Source organism: Pseudonaja textilis, chromosome Z, assembly GCF_049901715.1.
Source record: "Pseudonaja textilis isolate UNSWEBS1 chromosome Z, rPseTex1.2, whole genome shotgun sequence".
In the NCBI taxonomy this organism is placed as follows: domain Eukaryota; kingdom Metazoa; phylum Chordata; class Lepidosauria; order Squamata; family Elapidae; genus Pseudonaja; species Pseudonaja textilis.
In genome coordinates, this window is record NC_142008.1 from 2,638,580 (window position 1) to 2,651,669 (window position 13,090).

Sequence of the window (13,090 nt, forward strand, 5' to 3'; positions counted from 1 at the left end):
GGCATGTACTTACGATGGTTGCAGTGTCCTGGGGACATCTGATCCCCTTCTGCGACCTTCTGAGAAGCAAAGTCAGTGGAGGAGCGAGATTCATTTAACAACTACGTGATTCGCTTAACAACCATGGAAATTCACTTCACAACTGGAGCAAAAATAAAGATAATAAAATTGGGTCATATTCATGTAACAACTGCCTCACTTAGAGAAGAATACTCTAGTCTCAACTGTGGTCGTAAGTCGAGGGCTACCTGTATTTAAGAATGAGTGGAACGTTACTGAAAAAAATAATCATGAAAAAAATAATCAGGTCCTATTCAGCATAATAATCCACTAAATCCTGGTGTTTGGCTTTGCTTAGTTTCTGTTTCGGAAACATACACTATACACTAAGTATAATAAAACTAAGATAGAGTTTATCAGTGGCCAGTTTCAACCCTTATAAAAATTTGGAATATTTTATTCAACCTGTTTTGCTTTCATCTAAAATAATACCAGGACTATTGAGATTTTCTTACAGGTTTTACAGTGTTTCCTAAAACCCAGCATCCTTGTTAAGGAGTTTAAAAAGTCAAGGTGTTATCCTTGATAGGGCAATCAAAGCATTTTTATTTATTTTGCATTTGTAAAAAGGAACAGGGTTTCAGTGAGGTGGTCATGACCAATAAATTGATTCTCCCCCGTCCCGCCACACCCCACAGAGATATCCCAGTTTTTAAGTGCCTTTCTGGCCCAAACAGGAGAATTTGAATGTATCCTATCGAACATGATTTAAACGGAGACATTATTTGCATACAGGTAGTCCTCAGCTTATCATTTAACAGTCCATTTAGTGACCATTCAAAGTTACAGAGGCACTGAAAAAAAGTTATGTAAGAGCGTTTTTCACATTAAGACCATTGCAGCAATCCCCATGATCATGTGATCAAATTCGGACGCTTGGCAACTAACTCATATTTATGACAGTTGCAGTGTCCAGGGGTGTGTGTGTGTGTCATGTGATTCCACTTTGGTGATCTTGTGACGAACAAAGTCAATGGGGAAGCCAGATTCATTTAACAACCATGTGGGTATCTTAACCACTGCAGTGATTCCCTTAATAATTGTGGGAAGAAAGGTCATAACGAAAGGCAAAATCCATGGAGGAACTGTTTCGCTTAAACAACAGAAATGTTGGGCTCAATTGTGGTTGTAAGTTGAGGATTACCTGTATTTGTATATTCAACTTGGCCTTTATTTTCCTGCTATCTATCCTGCTTTTTTTAAAAAAAACAAAACAACACACACTTTTTTTCTGCCTGTAAAGTTAGCAGAGTTAACTTTAGTGGGTTCACTTGAGCCTCTCAGTTTCCAGGTTCTTCGAGCTACACACAGTTCATTTAGTGATCATTTGAAGTTATGATGGCACTGAAAAAAGAGACTTATGAGCGTTTTCATAATTATGACCATTGCAGCAACTGGCTCATAGTTATTACAGTTGCAATTTCCCAGAGTCACGTGATCCCCTTTTGCAAACTTCTGATCAGCAATGGGGAATGGGGAAGCGAGGTTCACTTAACGACCATGTTATTAACTCATCACCTGCAGTGATTCTGGCAAGAAACATTGTAAAATTGTCACTTAGCAAATGTTTCATTTAGCAAGAGAAGTATTGAGCCCAATTTTGGTTGTAAATTGAGGACTACCTGTTACCCCCATTTTGAAAGGTATTATAGCGTGCTGTCTTCTTTTTTCAGAAAAATAATTCTAGCAGTTGTTAAAATCGTTGCTTTGGCTTTACTGCAAAGACATGGAAAAGACCTTGATAGAAAGTCCTCAATTAATATACTAATGGCATGTTTAAAAGACACACAACGCAACGCCTTTTTTCACAATGGCAAATGTCTGAATGGAAATGCTTTTGAAGCAGATGAAAATCTAATGTGGAAAGCAACTGGGACATAATGACAGGTAGTCCTCGACTTACAGCTGTGCATTTAGCAACAGGTCCTCGTACTAATGACCATTGCAGCCTCCTCGCAATCACGTGGTCCAAATTTGGCACTTGGCAACCCGATCACAATTTGCAAAATCAATGGGAAAAGCCGGATTTGCTTAACAATTGCGGTGATTCACTTAGCAACTGTGGCAAAAAAATGTTGTAAAATCAGGTGTGATTTGTTTAACAACCGCCTAATTCAGCAAACAAAATCATGGGTTGTAAGTCGAGGACTACCGGAATGCCAAATCAACAATTGTAATATAGGTGCCCTGACGTATTAGTGAAGCAGCCTTGTATTGTGATCCACAAATCACTTAAGATGCTGATTATTTATTGTTTATTTCTTGCTTAGTATGATCTTTCCTTTCCTTTCCTTTCCTTTCCTTTCCTTTCCTTTCCTTTCCTTTCCTTTCCTTTCCTTTCCTTTCCTTCCTTCCTTCCTTCCTTCCTTCCTTCCTTCCTTCCTGCTCCACTTTGTGCTTCCTTAACAAGTAGACTTGCACAACAAAAATGAAATCTACCAATTTGGGGTCAGGACGCTGCATACCAAGTCACGAAACAAACACAAGGTTTCCAATTTGAACCGTTTCACATTCAATACAGATAGTCCTCAACTTAAAACCATTTGTTTAGTGACTGTTCAAAATTACAACAGCTCTGAAAAAAATAACTTATGACTGTTTTCCACATGGCCATTACAGCATCCTTATGGTCACATGATCAGAATTTGAACCCTTGGCAACTGATTCGTATTTATGACAGTGGCATTGTCCTGAGATAGAGTGATCCCCTTCTGACAAGCAAAGTTAATGGGGAAGCCAGATTCACTTATTAATCATGTCACTAACTTAAAAACTGCAATTCACTTAACAACTGTGAAAAAGATGGTCATAAAATGAAGCAAAACTCTTTGCCATAACAATTTAACACTTAACATTTGTTTTGCTTGGCAACATAAATTTCGGACTGAATTATGGTCGTAAATTGAGGACTACCTGTACTATGAGTATAAAACATTTATTTCATACTTAACATAAGCCATTTCCATCATTTTAGGGAAATTTGGAGCTGCAGAATGATGGGAAATCCCTTCAGATGCCAAATCTCCCTGTGTTCCACTCCTGCTACAGATAGTCCTCTATTTACGACCATTCGCTTAGCAACCGTTCAAAGTTACAACGGCTCTGACAAAAGTGACTTATAATTGCTCCTAGGACCCTCCCCTCACAGCATCCGAATTCACATGATCACAGTTGGGATCCTTAGCAATTGACTCATATTTATGACGGTTGCAGTGTCCTGGGGTCCCATGATTAGCATTTGCCATCTTCTGGCAAGCAAAGTCAATAGGGGAAAGACAGATTCACTTAACAACCATGTGTTTTGCTTAGCAACTATGGTGGTTAGCTTACCAGTGCAGTAAAAATGGTCATAAAATTGGATGCAACTCACTTAACAACCACCTCACTCAGTGACAGACATTCCGGTCCCAATTGTGGTCATTAGTTGAGGGCTACCTGTCTGTAACTCAAAATGTTTTCTTTTTAGTCCAACCCAGTTAAATTTAACCCATTTATCCCTTTAAGATTGGAAATCAGCTTCTAACTAGGTTTAAGAGAGTGCAAATGTTCAGCCATCGTCAGCTTAAGTGATTTGTGGATTTAATTATGCCATTTTGCTAAAATTGGTTGCAATCTTGGAAAAAACAATCGTGGGATGGTGTTGATTTTTATTTTTCCTCTCAATTCTTTCCACTCCAGGTTTTTAAATTTCTTTTATTTGCATAACAAATTTAATGTGATTGTGAGCTTCTGCCTTTTTTTTAACACCATGCTGTTCATACTGTTTTCTTTGTAGTCACTGAACAAGAAACTAAAGTGCCTAAGAAAACCATCATCATGTAAGTCATATATATGCATATATATCTCTATATATACATAAATTAGCATTTATGTTGTGCTGTGCTGCCTCTCTGCATGTCTCCATTATCAATCTATACAGGAGATCCTTGACTTACAACCTTTCATTTAACCCTTCATTCTAAGTTACAGCATCACTGAAAACAGTGACTTATGACCATTGCAGCATCCCCATGATCACATGATCAGAATTTTGGGACTCAGCAGTTGGCATGTAAGTTACGAAGGTTGCAGCATCCCAAGGTCACACGGTCCCCATCTGCAACCTTCTGATAAGCCAAGTCTGTGAGGGGGAATCTGGATTCCCTTAACGACGACCTGACTCATTTCACAACTGCAATTATTTGCTTAACAACCATGGCAAAAGAAAGGTTGCAGTCTACAACTGCAGCAAAAGTAAAGGTCATAAAATTTGGCGTGACTCACTGAGCGCCCTCACTTAGCAATCAAAGTGCCAGTCTCAGTTGTGATTGTAAGGCAAGGACTACCAGTATTTATTGACTGCAAAATTGTTTCTTAACATCCTATCAGGTCTAGCGGCATTTTGGGGGAGTTGGGATAAAAATAGGCCAGGGGACAAAACCACTCGAGGTGTGATTGTCTATATTGCAATCTTCCTGTGATATGATCCAGATTCAAATTGTGAGGCCTATCTAACCAATTAAAATTGACTTTTCTTCCCTGACATATAACAGTTTCATTGCATTAAATTGAAGGGAGTGAATAATCCCATTCCGAAGAGAATTAAAAGTAATCTGAGCTCTTAATAATCTATTAACTGCTAGTCCATCTGTTTCTCTCCCTTCCTTCCTTCCTTCCTTCCTTCCTTCCTTCCTTCCTTCCTTCCTTCCTTCCTTCCTTCCTTCCTTCTCTCCCTCCATTTTTTCCTTCCTTCCTTCCTTTCTCATTCATTCATTCTTTCATTATTTTCTTCTTTCTTTCCTCCTTCTACTTTTTCCTTCCTTCCTTCCATCCTTCCTCCACTTTTCCTTCTTTCCTTCCTTCCTTGTTCATTCTTTCCTTCCTTCCTTTCCTCCCTCCACTTTTTCCTTCTTTCCTTCCTCCATTCCTCCCTTCCTTCCTATTTTTCCTTCCTTCCTGGAAGAAGACAATCCAGGACCATCTTGTATCTGGGAGTCAAGATGGCGTCTATTAGCATACAGTCTTTAAGACATGCACCAAAAATATAGTTGCAGTTTGCCCTCTTGACTTCTTCTGACCCTAACCTCCAGATGTCAAAACCTCGGATACAGCTATTAACACAATCTGTCCTTTTCTTGTCGTGCTGGCAAATTCATTGGAAGCAAAGAAATTCTGGAATTGTTCTTAGGGTTAAGATAGGAGGAAGATCAGGTCGGTGTCTTCATCACAACTAACTTTCAACAAGGATTGTTTGAACCTCTCATTCTCAGTCTTGATGCTTCTTTTGCTTAGGTTGCTAACTAAATAATGCCATATTCCAACTGCATATGGTTCCCTGCTGCTTTTTAAAATTTGATTGCAAAAAGGATATCCCCTTTTTGTTGAGAATATTTTGAGCTGCAGCGTATAAGCAAAATTTACAACGGCACCGAAAAAGTGACTTAAGACCGTTTTTCGCACCGACAACCAACACAGCATCCCCATAGTCACGTGACCAAAATTCAGATGCTTGGCAACTGACTCGTATTTATGATGGTTGCAGTGTCCCAAGGTCATGTGATCCCTTTTGTCACCTAACAAACAGTCAGTGAGGAAGCCAGGTTAACAACTGTGTTATTAACTTAACAACTGCAGTGATTCATTTAACAACTGTGGCAAGATAGGTAGTCAAAAAGGGGTAAAATTCACTTAACAACTGTCTCACTTGGTAGTAGGAATTTTGTACTTAATTGGGGTTCATAAGTCGAGGACTCCTCCTTACAGCAAGACTTCTTCAGGTTGTTTTCTAAACTCGAGCCCCAAATAGTCTGTATGCTGGGGTGAGATGCAGATATTTTTACTACCGGTTCTCTGAGCGTGGCTAGGTGGGCATGGCTAGGTATGCGTGGCCATGTGACTGGGTGGGCGTGACTTCTTCTCTCTTTTTTTGTAGCAACCCCCCCCACTCCATTTTTTTGCTTCCGTTTTTGCTCCCCTAAGGCCTAGGAGGCAAAAAAACGGAGCAGAGGGAGGGGCATGCACATAAGACAGTGAGGGGGATCCCAGCACAGCTGATCGTTGGAACAGCTGATTGTTGGAACAGCTGATTGTCAGGAGGAAAAAAGAAAGAAAGAAAGAAATACCAGTTCAGCCGAACCAGTAGCTGTTTTTTTATTGCTGGTTCGGCCAAACAATAGCATTTTTTATTACCAGTTCGCGCGAACCGGGCTGAACCAGGAGAATACCACCACTGTCTATATGAGACTTGAGGAATTATATAATTTTTCCTTCTTCCTGCCTCCAATTTAGAAAAAATACTCTATTGAAATGTGAACTGGGTTGTTTTCTTGCAGACTGTTCATGACAAACTAGGTAACGTCATTAGTCTATCACTGAGGATGCAACTTAATTAGGTCATGAAACGACTGCAAGAAAACAATCAAGTTCAAAGAGCACCAAAGACTCCACAGTTCAATCCTGAGCTTAAAATATTCTCTTCTAACTGTTAAAATAGTTCAGGAAGGTTTATTTTTTCTATATAGAAAAAAATTTCAGGGAAAGGGAATTGAGATTTCCAAAATGGAGTGGTGAGAATAAAAAAAAAATCCTTTCAAACATTAATTTTTGCATGCCCCCAGAGCTCACAAAACTAACCCTGCTGTGCTTCATTTTTACATTAACCTGTGATGTAATATGCATTCCCATGGTTTGGGAATCAGGGAACATTTTAAAGGGTAGGATCCTTGATCCTCTCTGGGCTCGGTAGTTTTCTTGCAGACGTTACATGACCCTTCTAGGGAACGTCATTAGTGCTAGAAGGAAGAGGGATTGTGGAGACGAGGAGGACGATGACGGCAACAAGGAGGAAAAGGAGGAGGAGGAGGAGGAGGAAAAAGAGGAGGAAAAATAGAAGGAGGAGGAGGAGGAAGAGGAGGACAAGGATAAGGAGGAAAAGTAATAGGAAAAAGAGGAGGAGGAGGAGGAGGAGGAGGAGGAGGAGGAGGAGGACAAGGAGGAGGAAAAGTAGGAGGAAAAATAGAAGGAGGAAGAGGAGGAGGAAGACAATGACTGTGGGTCCTTGGTGCTCTCTGGGCTCACTTGTTTTCTTACATACCTTTCATGAGCAAACTAGGTAAAATCATCAGTGCTAGAAGGGACTGGGGTTCTGGCTCCTAGCACTGGTGATATTACCTGGTTTGGTCATGAAACGTCTGTAAGAAAACAAGTGAGCTCAGAGAGCACCAAGAACCCCACAGTCCTCTTCCTCTTCAGGTCATGAGAAGTCTGCAAAACATCCCCAAGCTCAGAGAGACAAGGATGCCCTCAGTTCAAATCTGAGCTACAAGTACTCTCTTCTACCGACCTTTCTCACCCAACCCCAATTCCAACATTTTCACCATCAGAGAGGAAACCATCACTACCGTTGTGAAAAACCCGAGAACCAAAAGAAAGCCATCTCCTGCCCGTCCATCTTCCAGCTACGCTCCTCGATCTCCGGGCTCAGAGTTTGCAACATCAGAGCCAATTTACATCAGCAAGATTAGGCAACCCGGTCCGAGGCACGATCCCGAAGGAGTGGGGAAGACCGCCATTCCTACTGTTTTTGTGAGGGACCCTCAGGAGAGGCAAGGAGCTCCAGGCAGGAGTATCAGTATAGAAACCCCTCTGGAAGAACAGCGTAAATGGGTAGAAGTGGAAGAAATCATTGAGTTTAATGTGCAGAAACCAACCCTGATGTCAAGGAAGAGAGGCGCATCTCCTGCGCGACCAGAGAAGGAGGAATTTACGTCAGGTTATCCTTGGCCCACCACAAGATCCAGGCCTTCTTCTGAAGATGACCCAAACGTGAATAATTCCAACAACAAAAGAGTCGAGCAGGTCGAATCTCCCATCTCCCAAGATGTTCAAAGATCTTCAGGGCCATCGGGTAACCAAAACGAAAGTTCTCGCGTGGAGCTAGAAGGAAAGGCACATCTTCATGAATCCAGGAGCTGGACTGACTCATCTGGGACTACCACGGTTGAAACATCTCAGGCGGGCCTTCAGCTCCCCCAAGTTGAGGACTATGTTGTGGAGGAATCCTCTCCAGAAGACGAGACTCTTCCAGATAAAAAAGTGACAGTAGATTACCCCGATCGGGGAGACCTCTCTGATCTTGGCAACCGTGAAGTCAAAATCCTTACCCGGAATGGGAAAGCATTAACTTTGGAGGACCTTGAAGATTATGTCCCTGAAGAAGGAGAGACTTACAGGTGCAGCCGTCTTAATTCCGAAGAAGATAAACCTTGCGAGATAGCCGTTCTCCAGACCGAGATCAACAAACCCACCATTGGGAAACCAGTATTACTGAATGTCGGAAGACTTGTGTCTTCTAAACCCAGCCAAACCTTCTTCAGCAATTTTGAAGGCCATCAACCTGGAAGTATCTTCATGTCGGCGTCCAGAGTGACCGAGATGCAACCTAGAGATCCTACCAACGTCTCTTTTCAGATTGGCGACTCCCACCGGCCAACTTTCTGCACGCAGGTCCAGCTGTCCCCAGAGAGTGGCGCATCCAATTTCAAAACCGAAGTGTCCACCCGAAGCTACAGCACTGCTGTGGGAGAGACGGTCACGTTCCGCATCAAGAAGGACGATCCTTCCCAAAGTTAATGAGAAATTCAGGCCAGATCTCTTAACCATGATGAACATTTTTTTTAAAAAAAAATTACCATCGACCTCAGCAACAATCAGTGCCTTTATGGGAGGGGGAAATGAGAATACAAATGGAGAAACTACAATTAAAAAATAAAATCCTAGAAAACGCTGATGTGCCATGAAATCGATCTTTTGCAAGGGAACACTTCTGTCAGTACAATCTATAGAATGTAATCTTTGATTTGTATTTTTTTTTTCCGTTTTGTATTTTTAAAAAAAGCACACCATTCCATTGTAAGGCATTGAGGTGCAGTAGAACCAGAACAACGTTTAGTGAGACGAGATTATTAAATCATGGTTACTTTCTCTTGAAACAGTGATAGGAAACTGCCTTTTTAAAAAATTTACCAAAAAAGGCAATTCAGAATTTAACAATTCCAATTCATTTATTTTGCAACTTCTGAAGAGATTTAATGAGATATAGCACAAGTAGTCCTTGACTTACAACGGCTTATTTAGTGACCATTCAAAGTTACAGCGGCACTGAAAAAAGTGGCTCATGACCCATTTTTCCCAGTTACGCCCATTGCTACATCGCCGAGGTCATATGATCAAAATTTGGATACTTGGCACCTGGTTCACATTTAGTGAGTGTTCTGGAGTCACGCAGTCCTCTTTTGCGACCTTATGACGAGCAAAGACAGCGGGGAAGTCAGATTCGCTTAACAAAAGTGTTACTAATTTAACAACTGCAGTGATTCACTTAAGAGTGATGGCAAGAAAGATCATAGAATGAGGCAAAATTCACTTAGCGACAGAAACTTTGGGCTCATTTGTGGTCATAAGTCAAGGACTACTTGTATTCTATTGCAGGAGTTATGAGAATTATTTTATTGAATCCATCTTACTCCCACTGACAGAAGTGATACTACCATCAGCTTAAATGCAGACAATAAATTCACTTAAGGGACCTTTGGTTTGTATTTTGATTTTTGCTAATTTCTTGCCAATTCCAGAGCACAAGGGTTGGTGCCAAAATGTTGAGCGAATACTTGTTCTCTCCAATCTTTCTTGATACGTTTCCTTTATTAAAATGAAGATTGCATTGGATAAATAAGTTTTCTTATAGCCGGCTCTTACAAATAATATCTCCAATTATTTTTGACGTTGTCCTTAAAATATCATCTGGTCGGGCAAATTCTGAACAGATTAAAAACAATACCAATTTATGGATGAGTTTAAATGCATTGTGAATAATTCTTCATAATTCATCCTTCATTGACACATTTATCTGAACCATAAATGGAGAGTAGAGCGTTCTCAACTTGCTGGGAAAGTCTTCTCCAACCAAAGATGGGGTCCTTCTGAAGATCACCCAACATTTGTCATTTTCATTACGGCAAGCCTTTTTGCCTTGAATATGGGTAATCCTTGACTTACAACCGTTCGTTTAATAATCAAAGTTACAACAGCACTGAAAAAAGTGACTTGTGACCATTATTCACACTTAACTGTTGCAACGTCCCCATGCTCACATGATCAAACTTCAGACGCTTGGCAACTGGCATGTACTTATGACTGTTGCAGCATCCTGGGGTCATGTGATCACTTTTTGTCACTTTCTGACAAGCAAAGTCAATGGGCAGGCCAGATTTGCTTTACAGCCATGTTGCTAAATTAACAACTCCAGTGACTTACTTAATAACTGTGACAAGAAGGGTCATAAAATGGAGCAAAATTCAGTCAACAAATGTCTTGCTTAACAACAGAAATTTTGGGCTCAGTTGTGATCGTAAGTCAAGGACTACCTGCAAACATCATGCCACAAAGTTTAGAAGGTTGGGTGAATTTTATTCAAACAGTTACAGTCCCTTTTGTTTTGCAAAACCCCTTTTTCAATTATTCTTTACGTGTTTACCTCGTGGTGTCTGTGCATTTTTAACTTTGTCATTTACCAAAATTTTAAGATCTGCAACCGCCTCTCTGTAGAAAATTATGTGATCCATCAACCTACATTTAAAAATACAAAATTATGTAAATTGTAAAATGCGGAATTTTTAAGGAAGCCCATGAAACAGATGCAGAAATCTTCATAGGCTGAGAAATAACTAACAAAAAATAAGGTACATTTCTCTCAATCAGCTAATTTTTGGAATTTTCAGCCACTGGATATTTTGGACTTTTTTTTTTTAAAAAAAGGAACTTTTTGAAATGTTATGGTCTGTTCCAGGGGAAAAAAGATTCTTGCCAATATGAGATTTACCATCTGTAGATAAATGTTGGGGTTTCTTATAAAGGAATAATAACAATTTATACTGATTTTTACCTTTGTATTGATGAACCAGCTGGATTAGATATTCTTGGTGGAAAGTGAACAGATTGTTTCAGAGATCAAACGAATTCAGAGATGAGATGTCAACTGGGACGACACTCAATTTTCTATCAATAAAGAATCAATAGCATTTCTTTTGTTGTGGTTCTTCTCAAAGTAATCTTTTTCAACTTGAATTGTCATCTGGGCTATGCACCAAATGTATTTTCAGTGTTTCTACAGAGCAGGGATGTCAAACTGGCAGGCTGCGGGCCAAACACATCATGTGCCTCACCAATCCCAGTTCCATGAAGTGGAGGCAACGTGACACAGCAAGTTTGACACCCGTGCTATAGAGGAATAACATGCAATGGGAAACTGATGTGTGAAACAGTTCCTTGACACCTAGCAGGTCGTAAAATCCGGCACCATTTGCATTACAACCATCTTGCTTAGCAACTGAAATGCTGATCCCCATTGTGGTTGTAAGTTGAGGACTAGCTCTAGTTTCTTCCACTTCAGAGGGTTGTTCAAACCAGTTTCCAAAATTGCCTATTGCCACAATTTTCAGCTGGGCAATTTATATCCAAAATTATTGGAAATTATGGTGTATTTACTTATTGTCCTGGCTCTCCCCAAAGACACTCCGTGATCTTAAGCAACAAAAAATTATTTTACTTCAGGCTTTTGTGGAGAGATAAATAAATAAAAACAAGTCAGATTGCAAATAGGGTTTTGCCATTGAACTGTATAAAATGTACAAAATTCACAGAAATTGATCTGTACTGGTAGTCCTCGACTTATGACCGGAATTGAGCCTGGAATTACCGTCATAAAACATAGCAGTACTTAAGTGGGTAATTGCCTGACCTCTCTTTGATTTTATGACCCAACCTTTTTTGTGGCAGTCATTAATCCAACACTGCGGTCATTAAATAAATGCAGTGGTCATTAAATGACTGCAGTATATCCACTGGGATGGGGAGGGGGGGTGTTGACGAGGAGTTAGAAATAAAAACTAGAAACTAGGAAAAACAGTTTAAAATCATGTGACTGCAAGATGCTGCGAAACAAGTGTGCCGTTTGCCAAGCACATTAAAAAATACATTTATTTATTCAATTTGATGGGATGGGATGATTTATATCCGGCCTTTATTATTATTTTTTAAATAACTCGAACATATCCAACACTCCTTCTTCCTCCTCCTATTTTCCCCACAACAACAAGCCTGTGAAGTGGGCTGGGCTGAGAGTCCAAAGTCACCCAGCTGGTTTCTGTTCTGTTGGGGAAAAAAAAATCCATCTGGTTCAATTCCAAGCTGGGAGAAAGACGCTGGAAATGAAGGCGGATCGGAAAGAAAGGGACCATTTATTGGTGAACGGAACCACCAAGGTTTGTGGTCTGGTTCAGTTGAGCTCTTACTAGATGAGTGCCAGGATTTTTATATAGGTCCTGAAATACCCTTAGGAGATTGTGCAATGTTGTGAACTCTGTCTTGTGCTAAATGGTAGTGGGTTAATCCGATTATGTCCTAAATGGTCACGTCTTGTTCTTCTTAATCCCATCAATCTGGAGCTGAAGGTGTTTTTATTTTATAGAGAGTCTGTCTGGCCCATTTTTTCCTAATGGGCACAAAATATCTGCTAGGGGTCTGTTGAGAAAGGCTGAGTCTGTTTCTGTCTTTAATAGCATGTTTGGAGAAATTTAATGTTCTGTTTCTTTTAATACTCCCCCAAATGTTTCATTCTTCTGGGGTGGCTGGTTTCCCACAATTCATAAGGTGGAATTAGAACTCACCGCCTCCTGCTGATTGGCCCAAGCTGGGTTTCATGCCTAATGCAGGTCTAAAATTCCCAATCCCCTAATGATTGATTGAAAAGCCATCTGGCTTTTATGCCTAAAACAGGATTTGAACTCAAGGTCTCTTTCTGTCTAAACAAAATCTCCCTGGAAGATTTTTTTCCCCCCTCTTTTTCTTCCCAAAACCGCCTGTCATCACTTATTGAGGCTTTTCAAAGATATTTGCAGAAAAGGTTCAGAAAAGTCAAAATGCGCTTCCCCCATGCTACACTTGAAACTGTGCCTTGTTTAATGTCCGCCACATGTTACAGCCACAGTGAATT

At 40.3% G+C, this 13,090-nt stretch overlaps 1 protein-coding gene across 1 annotated transcript in view; it reads left to right on the plus strand.

Moving 5' to 3' along the window:
* The window catches only part of OBSCN (obscurin, cytoskeletal calmodulin and titin-interacting RhoGEF), a 230,805-nt gene that overhangs the window by 171,467 nt on the left and 46,248 nt on the right, over positions 1-13,090 (plus strand). The window contains 2 exon segments of the mRNA XM_087917128.1: positions 3,836-3,878; positions 7,422-8,665. Coding sequence (XP_087773254.1) covers positions 3,836-3,878; positions 7,422-8,665 — 1,287 coding nt within the window.